The sequence below is a fragment of the Physeter macrocephalus genome, chromosome 5 (assembly GCF_002837175.3).
Source record: "Physeter macrocephalus isolate SW-GA chromosome 5, ASM283717v5, whole genome shotgun sequence".
Lineage (NCBI taxonomy): Eukaryota > Metazoa > Chordata > Mammalia > Artiodactyla > Physeteridae > Physeter > Physeter macrocephalus.
Window position 1 is genome coordinate 74964043 of NC_041218.1, and position 20190 is coordinate 74984232.

At 34.7% G+C, this 20190-nt stretch overlaps 1 protein-coding gene across 1 annotated transcript; it reads right to left on the reverse strand.

The window, feature by feature from the left end:
- Positions 1-232: 232 nt before the first annotated feature.
- Positions 233-18816, reverse strand: MACC1 (MET transcriptional regulator MACC1). The gene is given in 9 exon segments (XM_007112092.2): positions 233-445; positions 12828-12974; positions 12976-13017; positions 15188-15399; positions 15402-15633; positions 15635-16776; positions 16779-16950; positions 16952-17229; positions 18702-18816. Coding segments are annotated over 9 exon segments (2553 nt in total).
- Between the last annotated feature and the right edge of the window lie 1374 nt (positions 18817-20190).

The following is a 20190-nucleotide window of genomic DNA, read 5'->3' on the forward strand; positions in this document are numbered from 1 at the left end:
GCTTAATGTTTGCATTTGAAACATATATAAAAATGCATATTTGATTATAAAACCCATCCCTGGATTTTGTGTTAGGCTGTGCTTTCACCAGGAAAAAATATTTTTTCAAACATGAAAAAAAAGTAATACTTTTCTGAGTTTCTTTCTCTTTCACACACACACACACACACATACACACCCCTTTACTTTCCTTTCTCCCCCTACTCCCTGCTCCAAAACACACCCTTCAATTCTATACTTCCTCAGAAGTGGAGAATGCAGTTACTCTCAAAACCTCTAAAGAATTTACTAGTATTAAAGCTCCAGTTAAGCCTCGCCATTGTTTGGTCACAGGGTTTTTCGTTCTGTCCAAAGCTGATTGAAGGTCTTGTAACACATCTCTGTAACTATTTCCGTAGTGAGCACTCCAAGCATAGAGAAAATCACAGGCAGGTTTCCACATCATCTATGAAGAAAAAAAAAATTAAACTGAAGTAGTTTGGAAATAAATCAGAGAGGAAAATAGATGCTTTAAAAAAAAGGTTTAAAAGCCTCTTAAAACTTAAAAAGAAAATGGAATACCAATTACATATATACTTATTTAATGTCACAGAAAACATGTTTTAATAACTATCACTCCTCTGTTATAGTCCTGTGTTTCTAAACCTCAAGATTTAAAAAATAATGACCAGAAGTAGGGCTTTTTTTTTTCTTGATTCATGATCTAAACATTGTTCATTGTCTTCACAGGAATACAAAATTCCTTGTGCAATTTTTTGATTGTAACAAATGTTATTGCAATAAACTTTTTGCTCTCTGACAGACTTTTAAGGTTAAAATAATAACTCTTTTATTGTTATGTGTCTGTGGTGATCTTTACCATACCACATACAACAAGAAGGAAATATACAGTATATCTCATGATTTAAGTCATTTTATTTGAGCAAGTCTATAAACAAGGAAAAATGTAGCTTCATGATCAACTCGAAAGGAAAGCAAAAATATAATTCTCTAATTAAAAAATAATTTAATGATATATTTTAATGACCAAAAGAAAGATAGATATTCAATACTTATTATGCTTTCCCTAAGCACCTACCCATACCAATGACCTCATTGTTTCCATAGAAATAAATGAATGCCAAAGAGGAACCTCACATACAAGGGTGTATGTAATGGTAACCAAGGCAACCAGGCTCAGAGAGAATAGAGACAAAGGCCGACCAAATAAGACAAATTGTGGAATACACACACACACAGACACACACCCAGGTTTAAAATACATTTTCTCTAGGAAAACACAAAATGATCTCTGCACTTGTAATTGGAATATTTGGAATATAAAATTTGTTACTTGCTACTTATTTGGGTTCACTAAACTAATTCATTTGTGATTTTATCACTTTCAAAGTGCAGGAACACAGATTGTTAGCGACATATTATACAGAGTTGCCCTCTTAAAACAGAGCCTCAATTAACAGTAATATCACATGATAAAGGGCCTTGGGATATAATCCTTCACCTTCCACTGATATCCCCATATACCCTACAATTGAAGTTAAAAGAATGAAAGACTTAAATAAGGAGTCTGTTATGTTTCAATTAAATCTATATGAAAGGCTATGCATCAGGCTCAAAGGATAATTTGATGTTATTTATCCAATTAGCATTCCTGGGAAGCCATGAACACCCATATTTTCACCTCTCTAGACAAAGCTCTAGTCTTCAAGGTACTGAATGGAAGATAATTATCAAAGTTAAACCCTATCTATGTGGTCATAATGCAGCAACAGAAATCATCCCATATTTCTGTATATAAGCTTTATCCTCACCAAGCTGATTTGTAAAGAACTGTGAATGAGGTGTTCTCTCATCTCATTTTTCTGAATATTCACATTGAAACCAAACCTCCCAAACTGTAAGTCCCACTAATACTCTGCAATGGAAGATGAGTTGAGGCATATTAATAGAGCCTTTTTGGCAGATTCAATCTTGCCTATCACTGCTAAGATACAAAAAAGCACTAAATGAGTAGATTATTCTGTAGTGGGAATAATTCCGTGACCCACTGTAAAAGCTTTGAGACCTGTATTCTATGTTGCATTCATTTAAAATTCCCTGATGCTCAACTAGCTGTTACATTATTTTTCATCTTGTTATATATTGTTTAAAATAATAGTGTTTATAGTTAAAGGGTTCTAAGACTTTATTCTAAGCCCCTTAGTGACTGAGTCTGATAAAAAGATGTATTTGAAGATATTTTATGATAAACAGCAACTGAGAGCATTTCAGTACCAAGATAATGACACAGTATCACAGAAAACAGATGTCTCTTAAGAATTGCAAACGGGTAATTTACAGGTTGTGCACTACAGTGCAGATTCAGAGTACACACCTTCACTAACTTTCCTGGGTAGAAAAGCTCTGCATCACATATCTTGCTGCAGCACAGTGCATTGCTATGTATAGAAAAGGCCTGAGGCATACTCAATGACGAAGCAGCCCCTTGCTGCTGTCAGAAGCAGGAAATACACCAAGGTGATATGGGAATAGGAAACTACAGATTCAGAAGTCCAGTGATACATTTACCCACTTACTTAGGCAGAGGGCCACATAATCTCCTCAAGTTTGGCAATTTGTACTGATAGCAGAACAGTATGGTCAGCTCTTGCAATTCAGAGAAATGTGGAAAGATTGCTGAGTCCTGGACCCTAATTAGGACCTCTGAAAGTGTAAAAATACTTTCCAAGAGTCTTCTGCATTAGGCAGAAATGCAAGGAGGCATATTGGCCTACACTCATTGGAGATCCCCAGAGTCTAAACCATAAATCGGTACAGTGGCTTTGGGCTAAAAATACTATGGCAATGGTAAACTGCATGATTTGTACTAAAATATGAGCACATTTTGCATCCCATTTTTGCTCCTCTTTGCAGCAAATTAAGCCTGAATATTCCTTCAGGGCATAATTTGTTCTGCTATACATAACATCATTGGTGGCTCTCAATACAGATGACAGAGAAACACCACTGTAGTACACATACAGTGAAAATATTTGAAATACGTTGTTGTTCATTAATTATTTCACTTATTAAATCAAAATTACTGAGTTACTGCTCTAAGGAATTTTGTTACAAAAAGGAATAAAACGTTGATATATATAGCAGGGCTCTTGTTTTTAGAAGCTTTCAAGAATGGAAGGGAGATAGATACTTGCACAAACACTGGCCCAGTGTATGAATAGACAGGGTTTGATACTAAATAATGATTAAGAAAAACTCAAAAATTACTTGCACATTCTAATTCAGCGTAAGAAAAAAAAGGATAGTTCCATCAACCGAGAAGCACTATGGTGTAACAGAAAGAAAGATGAGTTTTGATTTCAGAATCCTGGGTTCACATCTGATTTCCATTGGGTATTGGATGGGTCAGTTAGAGTAAATTTATCAACTTATCTGAGTTTGAATTTTTTAATCTATAAAATATGGATAATAATCTCCATGTCTGTGTCCAAAGTACCTCATGAAGTGTCTGGCATATTGTTTGCATTTAAAGCTTTTCAATAGGATATGGTGGAAAGTGGGTACTTTTTGGGTGAGGGAAAGATAAACAGTCGGATTTTAGCCTTACTGAGTTTGAAGTAAAAAGGGGCTATCTCTAATTTCCAATAAGAAATTGGAATAGAGAGATGATCTCCAGGGAGCAGGCAAGGGTTTAGCGTCACTCATGCTAAAATGATGGTGAAAAGCATGAGAGTAGAGGAAAATGCCAAGGAGGAAAAAAAAGGGATGAAAAATTTAACCTTTAATTAAGTCTACAGTTAGGGACCACAACTAAGAAAGAGAAGCAATAAAAGGATGGAGAGAAGCTGGTGTCAGAGTAATAGAAAATGAAGTAGATTGCTTCATGTTGCAAAAGTTAAGGGCTGATAGTATCCCCCAAAGGACATTCAGTGGTTTGCTGGAGCTGGCTCACACCAGCCTATTGTTCATATAGCCTCCCAATTCCATGTTCAGTGACATCACATTGTAAGATTAAAATCATCCATGTTGGGAGTTTTTACACCAAGCAAATGGGCAAAAGCTATAAGTTAGGGCTTTTCCTCCCTTGAAGAACTTGTAAAACATCTAACAGCATGGCACTCACTGAGGACATCTCTTTTCTGTTACTTCTTCTGCTACCTTGAACATCAAGTGATGTGGATACATGAAAGGAAACTGAGAAAATTCAGGATTTTGGCAATTGATAGGACTTTGGTAACCTTGGAGGAGGAAGTTTCAAGAGAGTGGTGGAAGGCAGACTGCAGGTATGAGCAGGTGCCATGGAACTGGAAGCCACAGAACAAATGGGTCATGTCTGGAATTTGGAAGTTAAAGGAACAGAGACAAAGCTAGAAGTAGAAGCAGTGGAAAATGAAAGTATGTTTAAAAGGAAAAAGTCTGTATAAAGTAATATTAATTGAAAGGAGAGTTTGGTTTGAATCCTAACTTAGCCTGATGGAGAATTTAGGGTTGTTGAGGACTAGAGAGGTAGCAAACGTAACATACTCAAGGAGAAAAGTTAACTTTCTTTAGACAGAAAAGACATAAACACAGACAAACATTAAAATAATTATGGAGTTGGGGCATGTAACTAAGGGGGCAAGTATCCAGAAAAATAGAGAAGGAATGGGTTCAAAAGCATATGTTATAGTTACGTACTTGATATACTGATGAAAAATATTAAGAACTATGTTTTCCCTCAATAAGCAAATCTCTGCCAGGCAGAGTAAATACAACTTTTTCTACACTGAGATTGCCTTAAAGCCTGATAGAAGTCCAGCTTTCATCAATGCAACCTTCTAATCAGTTGTTTGTCATCCTTTGCGGTATAGATATATGATATTTGGACTCAAGTTCTTAAATACTTACATTTTTCTTCAGCATTTTTTAATTTTCTAAGATCATTCTATTTTCGTACTCAGCAAGGGAACATATATTATCACAGGAAAGACACAAAAGGTAACTTCCATACATTAATTAACTACAGACTTTATGAAATTATGTCCAAATATACATACACGTTAAGGCCACAAAGGATTCCAAACTTTGTAATAAATTCAAGAGAAAACGAAATCATTTGCTCTGGAAAAGTTTGAATGAATAAAATGAGTAGAATAAACAATTTTCTTTCCGGAATGATCTAAGTTAAGTCCTCTACAACTGGAAATGAGTTGTGGACTGACAAGATCTCTTCCAGGTTTATGTTATCTTATACCTACTCAGTGGTCTAAAAATAGTTCTTCCTCTCTTGCTTAGTGTTATGAGTTAATGGAAGATATGCAGAAATGCTGCACTAATGCTTTGACTAATCAAAAGGAAAGCATGCTCTTCAGGGTTTGTTTTTCTTGAATTATTCCTGATCACAGAACAACTTCCATCAGCCTTCTCATCTTTAACACAAATATTTGACACACAGGCATCATTCTTGCCCTTTTACTCTTAGCTTTTTGATGTTAACTTCATGGTGTTTATGGGTTCATCTCTGAGTAAGAAGCATGAGGCTAATAAAAGCGGAGAGTTATTAATTTCTCATCTATGTGCTTTGATCTCTTTATATAAAGGGCAGCAGCATCAGTAGGCATTTAATCTACCAAAGCTGAGCAGTTTCTAAGCTCCCAGAATTTGTGTAGTAGGAATATGTCTTTGGTTTATCTTCCAGATACTAGAGGACAAATAAGAAGGTAAAGGAGCAATGAAAAAGTAATAAGTGGGATGCCAAAAGAAATGAAATGGAAAAGAGATTAAAAAAAATTTTTTTCCAAATTTAGAGTGCTTGTTTCCAAAAGCCAATCAGACTCACTAGATAATGAAATGCAACATGAACAAAAGCAATTCAAATTTGAGCAAAGCATTCTGTCTTTTATTAGCTCATAAAATATGAATAGTATAAAGAATGCAAGTGGTTTTTACTACCTTTGGATAATTACATTTTGCCACATTAAAGGATTAATAATGCTCCTACTTTCCTCATAAAACTATTGGAGCAACGTTTCATTTTAAGTACAATTATCTGAAGAAGTATCAAGGCAAATTTACCCCATTAATGATTATTATATGCATTTTATCTTCAGTGCATCATTTACAATATCGAGGTGGGCCTTCCATCACCTGTAGTTGGTAACTACATAAATATTATTGAAATGAGGTTGCCGTTATCTTTAGAAAAGAAGGGAGACTAACATACCTGGGGTCCTTATTTCCTTAGAAAGGAGACGGTACTTGGACTTGGTTAAAACTTGACCTAAGATTTTCTTGGAAAAGTTTCTTTGGGCACAGCCAGCTGTGTTTGCTCTAGAAATAATCACTTGAAACATCAGGGGTTAAGCATGAGCCACAGGAAGACAGAGGACCCATTCCTTACTACTGCATCAAAAGAGTCTAACATCTTAGGAGAACCTGCTGGCCAAGCTATTCCAACCAATTCTTAATTAGGAAGAGAGTACAGGTCACCTGGTTATAAATCCGAGGCCATCTCACTATTGTATTGCAACAAATTTATTTCAGTAATAAACAGTTTTAATAAATGCTAATTTAAGTCTTATAATTAGCTGGCTTTGGTTTTCTGAAATCTCCTATTGTTTGTGATCCCTAACAATAAACATTAATAAAGAAAAATCTAAAATCGAATTCAAATATTAGTGTCTCTAAATACATTTTTAAATACCTTTGTAATATTTAACCTAATATAATTATTACTTTTATTTGATTTTCAGTGTGGTAATCAGATATATAATGCAGAATTAAACCAAAGATCATAGGAATACAATGTGTTACCCCAATGTATTACACTATGATTATCTTTTTTTCTTTATTCCATCATCTCAAAAAATGGAGTATGTTTTCGGAATTAAAGATTATAGCACAAAGCATTATAGTACTGTACAAAATAAACAATGATAATCTAAATATTATGTCACTGTGCCAGATCTCTAATACAATGAAGATTTGAGAAATTATTCTATACATTTTACCAATGGTAGATGAATTTCCATATAATACTCTCCCCTTTTTTAAGAAATTATAAATATACTTCTTACCGTAAAAGAACAGCAAATCATAGATTTAAGTACTAAGGCTAGAACTGAGCCGGGCCCAGATACAGAACCAGACAATGCCACATCCCTGTAAGCAGAATCCAGGCATTGCAGTGTGAGTCGGAAAATCAGAAAACCATAAGACTTGAAGGACATTCCTTTTACCTTTGGCAAAAGATATTTTCCAAGGAAAATTAAATGTTGTTAAGCCAGTAAGAAAAAGCTGGTCAGCCAGGATTTTTTTTCTCGTTTTTTCCATGCATTACCATTCTGCCAGTTTCTCAGAAGAGAAGGCTTAAAATCACTGCTGACTTTCCCCTTACCTATATTCTTTCTATAGTTACTCTCCACCATATTACTAAAAAATTAGTATACTTTATTCCCTTTTCCAAAATCACTCAGTGTCACACAGATGTCAAATTCTCCTCTTCCTCTTAGACAAAATAAATAATAATAAGATAACATATATTTAGCTATTACAATGTGCAAAGCATTTTCCCAAATATTTCACATATATTATCTCACTTAATCCTCCAAATATCTGATGAATACGATAGTATTACTACTTTAATCATTTTACAAAAAATGATTTTACAAAAAAATGATTTTTTTACAAAAAAAAATTCCTAAAAAAAGTCAAATGACTTGTCCAAGGTCTTAGGACTAATAGATGGTAGAGCTGGAACAGAAATCCAGACAAGGAATCTTAACCTCTGCTCTGGCAGTCATTCAAGACTCTCCAAAATACATATATCCAACCGTGTCTCCCCATAATTAATAAGATGCACTCTCTCCTCAAGCCCACATATTCTCCTCAGTGGTCTCTAGAAGTCATTGTATCCAGAAGCACTGAAATCCCCTTCTAGTCCTCTCCAATTATTCAAATGTTACCCATCCTTCAGGACTAGGATGTGCCCTCTGACAGCTCCTGCCTCTTTGATCTTCTTTCATTTAGTCCACTCTGAAAGAATTTATCATCAGCAGAGCAAGAGAATAACTGTGTGTAAAACAAACCTGGATTTAAAGCCTAGTTCTGTCACTTAACAACCATGTAATTCTGGATAGCTTACACAAATGCATTCACTCTCAGTTTGCATATCTGTAAAAAGTGGATGGTTCTAATGTCTTCCTTACAAACTTTGTTAAAGTAAATGAGATATTGCAAAGAAAATGATCATAGTGATTAGATGACACACAGTAAACATGCAATAAATTGCAACAACTATTATCATTCTCATTAATAGTTATATTTACTTATTTCAGCATCTAATCATATACTTGTTTAAAATATAACAATTCAAATATTAACAGTTATCCCAATTCCCATGCCAAATGAAACTTGGCTTTAGAGAAAAAAAATCATATTTTTCATTCTGTGTTTGTTGTAGCTCCTAGGGATGCTGAGAACTGATAATGCTGAGAACTGATAATCCCAGAAAACATGTTAATTGTATGGATTAATTTAATACTGAAAGCAAGGATACAGAGGCAAGATTCTAAAAAAGTAGGAAGAACTCCATATAGAATTTTTATTCACCTATAAAAGTACTAATAAAATTAGCTGTTTGAGGATTACCTACTTTCCCATTTTTAATCTAGACTTAGAATAAAGTGCTCTGAACACTACAGCTATCAGAGAATGAGGAGGGAAAAGATTGTAGCTAGAAGATAGAACAGAGAATTAGATCCTCACTGATTAAGTACAGATGGCAAGAAGACATAAATATATCTTGCTGGGGGCTTCCCTGGTGGCGCAGTGGTTGCGCGTCCGCCTGCCGATGCAGGGGAGCCGGGTTCGCGCCCCGGTCTGGGAGGATCCCACATGCCGCAGAGCGGCTGGGCCGGTGAGCCATGGCCGCTGAGCCTGCGCGTCCGGAGCCTGTGCTCCGCAACGGGAGAGGCCATAACAGAGGGAGGCCCACATACCACAAAAAAAAAAAAAAAAAATTTTCTTAAAATTTTACTTAGGGAGATGGTTAATTTAAAAGTGTTGTTCTCAGAAGTCTCCAGAGAGAGGCTTTTTTTCATCTTAGAAAAGAATAAGGGAAAGCGGCGGTGGGGGGGGGGGGAGGGGGCGGGGTGGTGGTGGTGGTGTGCCTAACCGGGCGATTGGGATTGACATGTATACACTGATGTGTGTAAAATTGATGACTAATAAGCACCTGCTGTATAAAAAAAAAAAAATAAAATTCAAAAAATTTTTTTAAAAAAAGAAAAGAGGGGGGGGTGTGGTTGGTGGTGGTGTGCCTAACCGGGCGATTGGGATTGACATGTATACACTGATGTGTGTAAAATTGATGACTAATAAGCACCTGCTGTATAAAAAAAAAAAAATAAAATTCAAAAAATTTTTTTAAAAAAAGAAAAGAATAAGAAGTGGTCAAAAGTACTGAAGAAAAATCTGACATACTATTAATAATCCATTCTTTAATTAGCTGAGGCTTAATGAAGATGTTGAGGCAAATTTTGATAGTATCCTATCATAGCTTGAAAAAAGAAAAAAGAAAAAGTTAAATGAGTTGCTTAAACTCCCCATCCTAACCGTAACTCCCAGCTCTGTCACTCAGCCACTATATTGGATTTGGACTGGTCAGAGTGTAACGGTTAAAGTGCAAGGACCCCAAAGTCAAGGTTTGTGCTCCAAACCTCGTTCCTCGACTTCCTAGCTATGCATGTTTGAGCCAGTTACTTAGCCTCCCTACAGCTTAGATAACATTAGTATCTGCCCCACAAGTTTTTGTTGAAAGGATTAAATAAGTTAATTTTTGAAATGTTACTGGAATAGTGTCTGGCACAGAGTAGGTGCCAGATAACTATTAGATAAAATAAAAATAGAACAAAGGAAAAAGAGAGAAGTTGAAAAGCAAGGAAAGTGAGTGAAAAGAACCTGATTGTAGACATTGGCACACATAGGAGGAAATTCTCTAAATGTGTGCCCACTGAGGAAGTGAGATAAAGGAAATAAAAGCAGCATGGGAACCACAAGAACTTGTTATCTCCCTGCCCCAATTTCAATTCCCTCCCACTGTACACCCTACCCAGAACTAATATAAGTATGTTTTGAAATCAACTGCTTAACTTGTAAATTGATCATATTTAAGAATCATCTCCTTCCTAGGAGAAAAATATCGTACAACTATTTTTTTTTCAGAGAGATGGAAATCAGCATACATTTACCCTTTACTTTACATGGCTTAAAAGGTAAAGATTCTCATAGATTATTTGGAATAGCTTCAGGCCAATATGCCGTGAATTATTTTGTAAACATTTAACAATATGCATCAAAGTGATGATTGTTAGTGTTAATCCCAATAAATTGAACAATAGCCCCTAGAAAGACACATAGGGGCTTTCCTTTCTGCTTCTGAGTGTTTATTAGCCTCAGGCGGAGACTTAGTCATTTGTGATTTGGGCTGTGCAAAAGTAAATAAAGGAAAAGTAGCCTGTTTGTTGGCCTCCATGAAGATTTGGGGGAGGACAAAACTATAAACAACCACAATCAGAGAGAAGTTGGATACTTAACAAAAAAACTCTGATAAATAACACTTTGATAAATAACTCTAAATAAAATCTTTTTAAAAACAGAGCTTATTAAGAAAAAAATAAGTCCTGATTTCAATTAGACAACGTTTTTTAAAAGTTTTTTTTTTAGAGCCATTTTAGGTTCACAGCAAAATTGAGAGGAAGGTATAGAGATTTCCCGTTTATGCCCTGCCCGCCCCACATGCACAGCCTCCCCATTATCAACATCCTTCACCTTAGTGGTATATTTAGTACAACTGATGAATCTCCACTAATATATCATAATCACACAAGGTCCATAGTTTACTGTAGGGTTGACTCCCAGTGTTGTACATTCTATGGGTTTGAACAAATATAAAATGTTATGTATCCATCCTTATGGTATCATATTGAGTATTTTCACTGCCCTAAATCCTCTGTGCTCTGCTTATTTATCCTTCCCTCCCAACGCCTGACATCCACTGATCTTTTCACTGTCTCCATAGTTTTGACTTTTCCAGAATGTCATGTATTTGGACTCATACAGTACACAGTAGCCTTTTCAGATTGGGTTCTTTTGCTTAGTAATGTGCTCTTAAGGTCCCTCCATATCTTTTCATGGCTTCATAGCTCATTTCTTTTTAGTGCTGAAAAATATTCCATTGTCACACAATATTCCATTGTACCACAGTTTATTTATCCATTCACCTACTGAAGGACATCTTGGTTTCTTCCAGGTTTAGTAATTACGAATAAAGTTGCTATAAACATTCATGTGCAGGTTTTTGTGTGGTCAAAAGTTTTTAATTCCTTTGGATAAATACCAAGGAGCATGACTGATGGGTCATATACCAAGAGTATGTTTCATTTGCCAGAAACAGCCAAGGTGCTCCAAAGTGATTGTATATTCCCACCAGCAGTGAGTGAGGGTTCCTGTTATTCCATATCCTCAACAGTATTGGGTGTGGTCAGTGCTCCGGATTTTGGCCACTCTAATAGGGATGTAGTGGTATCTCAATTACACAATTGTTTAGTCAGCTAACTAAAATATCAGAGTAGCATATCATGTACAGTACTGTTCCTTTTTTATTTCTTAAAGATTTCTCATTTTTAGCTCATTCGGTAAAAACTGATCTGTAGGTTGTAACACCCTTCTTAGTATATAGAGATAAATGTAATCTATGCAGAGGAAATATGGCTTCAGCCTTTGGCTAGGCGTGGCTAAAGAATCTTGTTTAGAGAGTCAGGTTTCAGGAAACCAGAAGCCAGCCTGCTGAGACTTCCACTGTAGCTGCTAGAATTCAACTAACTTGATTTGACTCTTGACCCTTCATGGAAAAGGTTGCCTTGTCCTGCACACCCAGCTGACATAGTTACTTCAAAGTAAGAAAATTTTCTCAAGAAATTAATACCCAGTTCTATGCTCAAAAAGGAAGTAGAGAATACAGCTTTTGCCTCCTATCAAGTCATCATCTAAATAGAGAGATAATCTTTCCTTAACTGAAATATCTTGAAAATGTTTACACTCATATGAGAGAAAGATACAGAACATTTTATATGTGCTCATCACTGGAATATTTTTATTTAAGTCAATAAAAACTGAGTCACATTTCTTTATGGTATTAAATAGAGAAAATATTTATCTAACTTACACCTAATAGTATACCTTTGTTTTAATATTAATAAAAAATTTGCATTTTAAATATTTACTTTGTTCTACATGCTGTCATTTGGTATTTGATGTCTATAGTTATTGTATGCAAAATTGTAAAGGAGATAATTCTTGTAGATATCTCTAGCTAACATTACCAATGAACCCCACACCATCTACTCTCTTAATGCTTTTTGTAACCAAACATTATTTACCACCAATGACTAAGTCTGTGCCTGAGGCTAATAAATACTAATTATTATGTTCTTTTTCCTTGTCATGACTGGGCCCCAACTCTTCCCTTCAAAGTTTATCTGTTCTCTGCGTCAAGTTATTATAGCCCTACATACTAACTGTCTCTTTAATTTGGTCAATTTATTTGATAAAAGGCCATGGAGATATGCAATCCAATAGGAGAAACATCAGTATATTTTAAAGGTTCTTAATACCTTTAAAGAGTGATGTGTGTATATTTCAGATAATATCAATTGTTATAGGGGCAGTGACTTCAGTTAGTGGATCCTCTAGGACATTCTATCAATCCACGTATGCAGGGCACCCTTGATTGCATTTGATTTACCTGGTCTGCAGTTTTTCACTATTTAGACAAATAGAAATCTTACCTCTACAGCAACATCTCCAGCTTTTCCTTGGTGAGGAATTTCATATGCCTCCATCTGTCGCTTTGTGAGTCGTACTAAATTTTCAGCTAGTTTCCTCCAGCCTTTTCCAAGCTTGACAGCTGAAGTCAGAATAGCAGCCTCTTGGACTGAGATGTGCTACTAACCCCTGATAATCAATCTTCAGCAGAGCCTGCAGCAACAGTTGCATGTCATAATTAAAAGCAACTAATTTGAGCTTTTTTCTATAAATTAAATTTGTCATTACATATTCTGGCAACTGGCATCCTTTTTCTCACCACACATATATTTGAATTTTCTAAAATTCAAAGAGTTGATTTACTTTTTAAGCAAATCCAACAAGCTAAGTACAGAGACCACAACTAGACCAGAATTAGGGGAGATTTAGGACTAACTCATTAACTAATTATAGGGGCTTGGGTAAACCACTGAACTAATATATTTCTTAATATCCTTAATTACAAAAGGAAGAAGTTGAATTAGCCACTTCCAAAGATACCCTGAGGTTCTAGCAGTCAATAATTTATCAACCCAGGGATGATTATTTACTCTACGAACAGTAATTACTTTCCTTACCAGAGGACTGGCTACAGGATTTCTATAGAGTGAGCACACAGTTGCTGGTAAACAATATTCTATTTTTTTAATCAAAATGTGATTTAAAACTTCCCAGAATCATGTGTATTGCATAAAAATGAAACACTCCGACAACCTTGAACAAAGCTATTGATATTTATGACTTAAAAAAATGTACTCTCTCCCTTTACCACCAGTGTAGTTTTGCTAAATTTAAATCTCAAGGTATCAAATATAAAACACTGAGGTTTCAACAATGCACAGTGGAAAACCTTCAGACTCTTTCTTCCTTAATTAAGCATCTGAGCTTTGTCAGTCACCATGCATGTTTTAAAACAAGTCTATGAGTTTCTCTTTTGCCTTGAATATATTTTTAAAGTACGAGAATGACTGTAAATGGCCTGGGTTCAGTGAGAATGCAGCACACCATAATAAAACCACCTATTTAACAATCAGATATTGAGCTTTAAAAATTCACCCCTCACAGTATCACTGTAGAAACATAAAAATAACAGAAGGAGAGGGATTGTTTTATATAAATAGTTCCTTACTATATAAATTATTGTTAACATCACAGAATAAATTTCTCTCCAAAAATTTCTCTCCTCTTTTTGCACTTTGGTTAAAACTTTGCTGCTCTACATGAACCTGCCTCATCTATGTGAAGATCTACATCTCTTACAGAGCATCAGCTTTGCACAGTTATAGTGATATTTACTACACACCAACATACGTACTCAAACAAATATTTTTACACAAATGCATGCATTGTTAATACCTTTGTTTCAGGAAGACATAGTGGTTTTACGTGTGGCTTTGGAACCAAAAAGGTTTCAAATCCCATCTCTGATACTAACCAACTGTCAGAACTTGGGCAAGTTGCCCAACCGCCCAAGACTCAGTTTCCTCTACTTGAAGATGAAGATACTAACTAGACTTATCCCATAGAGTGGTTAAAATGGCTAAATGAGAGAGCATGTATAGAATGTTGGGGACAGTGCCAAACACACAGAGAACCCTAGAGAAGCAGTATATATCATTATTATTATCTATACAGTCACATTTTAGCCATTTTTAGAAATAATGCTCTTGATTTTTTTTTTTACTTTTATAAAATACTGAATTTCTACATTTAAGGCAATATAGTTCTTCATCATTTTTATAGATCTCTGCTGAGCCTTACACTGGGGTGAATGCTATGCTGAAAAAAAAAAGAAAAGAATCCTAAGAGTCCTATTAAAACATGAAGATTAAGAAGGGAATTAGCAATATCATTTTTGGATTGTGATGCATTGCATACAGAGGATAAATATTGAATTGCTAAAGTTAAAGACATTGGTGATATGTCTAAAAAACACTAAAAAGTGAACCTATACCAATGGCCAAGTTAACTAGCTTTGTTTCAGTTTACTCTTACTTACTTTCATGTAATTGGAGCTTCTCTGATATTTTAAGAGCTATCTAAATATTTGAAAAAGGGAAAGAAGGGATGTCTTAACTGTTATGCTCTAGCACAAACAGAATCTTTAATCTTCCATTAAAAGATGATCCTTGGGGGCCTAGTTTCTGGGAAAATCACAATTGAATGTCAAATCTAAGAAACCGGTTATATGATCTTGTAGGCAAAGCTCTATATTTGCTGTAAAGTGACTTCAATTTACTTGAGACTGCTGAGAATTTTTTAACTATTCTCATATGTTTACTTATAAATATTGCCAATAAAGTTCTCTATGGTAAATAAATTACTGTGATCAAGCAATACTCACCACAGTAAGTTCATAAAGAAACTTCCTGGTATTTCTATCTGCATGACAATCTTCCTTTAACTTCTTTACAAAATAAGAAACTTTTTCTGATTCTTTGTCTGCTTGTATTCAATCAAAATCTTCCAGTGCCAGATGTGAGTAACCTAGGACATCAGCTAAAACTTTCCAATCATAAGCTTTTTCTGACACCAAGGTCAATACAACTGAGTAGATGTCAGTTTTTTAAGAGGCAGGGTAATTTGTTCAAGAAGATTCCTGGTTGTGAAGACATTATCTGACATAGACATTACTTGTTCCTTTGCAATCACCTTGACATTTTTGCAATGTAAAAGTCCAATCCTACCTCTCAGGACTCCCACATACCATTCTTTCACTTTGGACTGCCCAATGGCTTTTACTTTACCTTCTCCAAGAAGAGCTACTGTGTCCCCTTTGAAATATTCAAGTTAAGTAGTCAATCTTGCTTTGTCTTAGCACTGTCTTCAGGGTTACCCCATAGTTGGCAAAGTTCAAATTTTTGTTTTGAAATGTAGGATATTTAACATGCACTGTTGGTAATAAAGGAGCAGACTTGATTTCCTTCTCCTTCTGTAAATCACCTGGCAGATCTGAGAGGCTTTTTAGGTTTGGGGCTGGATCAGGTGTAGTAATAAATAACTGTGTAACTGGTCTACCATTAGGAGGCTCCACCTGAACACGGAAAACAAACAAGTGCATTTCTCTGGAGTCAACTAAAGAGAATAAAAATTGTTGATGAACTACTTGACCTGATTGCAACTGCTTTTGTTTAATTTCTTTCCCTTTTCCTTCTACCTTTACTTCAAAATCAGGATCACATGAAAAGACAGAAATACTTAAATCCTGTGGCTTTTCAAGTAAGAAGGAATGCTTCCCCCAGAGCTGAAACACAACTGGAGATGTGTTGTGTTTCCCACCCTTCTTAATATCAGAGATTGTAAGCCTTCCTGGCATATAACTATGTCCACAAACTGTGAAAATAGCAGTGAAACTGGGATGGATATATTTGGGCCCATAAATTCCAACTGAGGTGGTTTTGTGGATATAATCCCAAATGGTGGCAGCTGGCGACTGAGTACCTTTAGTTTGTGCAGCAACCACTAGATACATTGCCTGACTCAAGTCTACTAGCTAGACTTGGATGGTGTCTTTATAAATGTAGCAATTGTTTAATACTTTGAAAGGGCCTTCTTTACCCAGGCTGTGAAAACATACCACTTCTGTCATGACTTGGCTGAAAGGATCCTCTTTCACTTCAGCTCCAATTTTCATCTCTAGCAAAATGGCTTCCATTGTGTTAAGGTTACCTAACATGATTTCCAACAGTGGGCTTATGGTGCATGAAAGATCATAGTTAAGCATCTGTGGAGGATCTAGAAAAGCCCTTAGAGATACCTCTTGGTATTCTCCCACAGCTACATGGCCTTGGGGCACATGAAGAGTGATATCTGATTCAGGTAATTGTACTGACCCTCCCTGGTAGTTTAATTTGCAAACTATTGTAGTCTCTGCAACTTGTGTTTGGGCCCATCCAGGACTCTGATTAATTGTATTCAAATCTAGGCAGGAGGGGCCATGTGGCATTGACTTAACCAAGCCATTTTATAAGCTTCTCGATCATTTTGAAGCCATTCTAAGTCTTGTTCTAAGATCTGGTCAGAGTTATGTATATTCTGATGGGCATGTGCTGTGTCATCTAAAATGTCCAAAAGTTCTGAAACACTTTTAGATCTTTCAGATTTCCTTTGAGGAAGACTGCCTAAGCAACTAATGAACGTCAAGTTCATTACCGGAGGAACCAAAAGAATTTCCAGTTTCTATTTCACTAAAAAAAAGAAAAGGATCTTCTTTCAAGATGGAAATACTATCTCTCCTCTGGTTATTTCTTAGCTGAATTATGTCATCCAAAAATGGGTTAGATGCAGACAGTTCATTCTAGAATGGATTTGTAGCATTGGAAGCACTATTGCCATGAAGTGTGAAATCACCGGGCCAATTGAGAGGCAAACCTGGGTCCGGTTGTTATTTAAACAAAAACAAAGAAAAACAAAGATGAAGTGGCATTCTGAGATATAACCAAGATTAATTTTTATTATAGCTTAAAAAGTCAAGAGTTTTTATTTGCTTTTTGATCTCCAGTCTAATAAATACTGCAAAATTAATGTTAAATTTGGTCAAATTTTCATGTTGTGAGGAAAGAGCAATTGTTTTACCAGATTATTTGACCATATGTAATGTTACTTTATCTTAAGACATTATGATTTATAAACAAATAAATGTTTAGCAATTTAGATAATAATCATTTAACACATCTTCTTGAAAATGATCCAGACTACATAAATTTATGCCTTGTTTTATATTTCATTTCCATGAAAGAATACCTCTGAACAAACAGAATAATTGGTCAATTATCCAGATTTTTCTAAACATTGAATGGTTGGTCTCATTACATCTAAATTATTCATTTAATGTTTTTCTTTTCTGATAATAGTCAATATGTAAAAAATATCAAATACGTCTGTGAACAGCTAAAATAATTTGTTAAAAAATAATATGCTGAACTAGACAATCATGCATTTCTTAGATTATTTTCTGATAACTTCGTATTGATAAATTTTAATAACATTGAATTTTTTCATGAAAAACGAACATTTCATGAAAATAAACATTGAAAAAATAGACCACCATTAGATTTACTACTTGAAGGGATTCATTGAGCTTTTTCAAGTTTAAAATGGCAAAGAACAGGCTTATTACCACTGTAAAATGAAAACACGTTACTTTGGAAAGTGGGTATTTTAAGGATCAGCAACACATTAAAATACTTATATATCAACTATAATGAATTTCTATATATCTCAAAAATCTTGATTTTTTTTATGTTTAGAGCAACTTATACTTGGTCATTTTGCAATAAATATTGATAATGATTCTGTGGACTTTGTGAAGCTGGTGCTGCTTTAGAGAAAATGAAAGCTAAAATAGAAAAATGAGTTCAAGTAAGCTTTCAGACTTTTTTGTTTAGTATATAGAGAACTATACATCGATTGAAATGAGCTTTAAGTGTCATATTAAAAATCAGAAGATGCGTTTTGAAAAATAAATGTTGCATTTCTTTTATTTTTACACTTTTCTTCAAACCCAGTTCCATCGAACTCTCTTAAAACTTACTTTTTCTCTGAGAATCTATTCAACTCTTTTATACTGTATTTATTAGCCCACTTCAACATACAGAGATCTCTTTAACCCCAAAATTCATTATATTTACTTGCAATATACCACTCATTTAATAATTGGTTTTTGTCTCCTCATAATATTTATTATATGTTGTTTGACTATTTTATTTTCCTCATCTTTTTAATGATAGTTTAAGTATTTCCATGATAAAGTTTAGATTTTACCATTCTTTTAATCTTCTGTAGCACTTTTCAGAGATAGTTCTCCAATAATCAGTGGTGGAGGAGGAAAAAATTACAATAATTATAAATTCTTGTGCCTGTAATATTGCAATTTTTTGAGGATTTTTGGGCTTCCATGTCAAACAAATTTCCTTCAGACGTACTTCGTGAAATTCCTCCTGACCAGAAATGGGCTTTTTCACTGGTTAACATTATTCCACCTACAAAGTAAATATAATATATATGTGTACATATATATATGTATATTTCTTGTAAGAATACATAAACCGGTTGGCATAGAAACCAAACTCAAAGTAATCCACATATTTAAATAGAAAACTGCATATAAAAACACTCTGCATACGTCCTCTACTTCTGATAGGATGCTGGACTAGATATCCTGAAATAGGTATTACTACTCCATTGAAAAACCCTCAGATCCTGGATTAATACCAACAAGCAAACCTAGAAATACATTAGTGATCCTATAAAAAAAAGTAATAATGAAAATCCCAAGGATAACAAAAAGAATAGTAAGTTGAAACTTCAATAAATAGGCATTTCTTGTTTGGTGATTGGAAGTCTAAAAATCAGAAAACTGGAAATTCTCCCCAAATCCTTCTATACATTTAAGGCAGTTCAAGAAAAATCACATATTATGTATATGTGTTTGTAACTTAGGCTTTTTAAAGATTATGTAGAAAAGCAAAGGGCTACTCAAGACAAACTAGAAGAAGAACACGATAGAAGTTATGTGTGCCACCAGATATCAGTATTTATTATAATTTGTGCTAAGTCAGACAATGTGGATTTGGAACAGAAATAGACTAAGGACACACAATACCCCTAGAAATAGACCCACCCTCACATGAAAACTGAATATATGGCAGAGGTAACCAGGCAGAGCAGTGTGGAAATAGATTATTCAATAAACAGTGATGGTACAATTGGTTGTCCATGCTGAAAAAACTTACATTGATCATACACAGAAATCTGTTCTAAGAGATTTAAAGACTGAAAAACAAAACTTTAAAACTTAAAAATAGAGTCTAAGGAATTATCTTTATGCTTTCTGGAAATAGAGAATTTCGTAAGCAAAGCACACACACAAAATGCAAACCAAAAAAGAGAAATCCTACATATCAAAGGACATTGTTTACAAAAAGTAAAAACACAAGCCAAAAACTGGGAGAAGATATTTGCATTACATATGACTGAAGAAGAAAAAAGGATTGGATCCTAAAATACATCGAAGACTCCTACAAATTAATAAGGAAAATAAAAATAACATTACAGAAAAATTTGAAAAGAGATCTGAATAAGCATTTCTTATAAAAAGTAAACACAAATGATCCCTAGGTATATTAAAATATGCTCAGTTTATCAGTAATCAGGGAAATGCTAAATGATACCACATGAGATACAATTACCAACCATCAAATTTGCAAAAGTTTTAAAATCTGGCAACACTAATTATTGGCAAAGATGAGGAGCAAAGGGAACTTTTATACACTCCTAGTGGAAGTGTCAATAAGTACAACCACTTAGAAATCAATCTGGTATTATTTAGGAAAGATGCTTACAGCC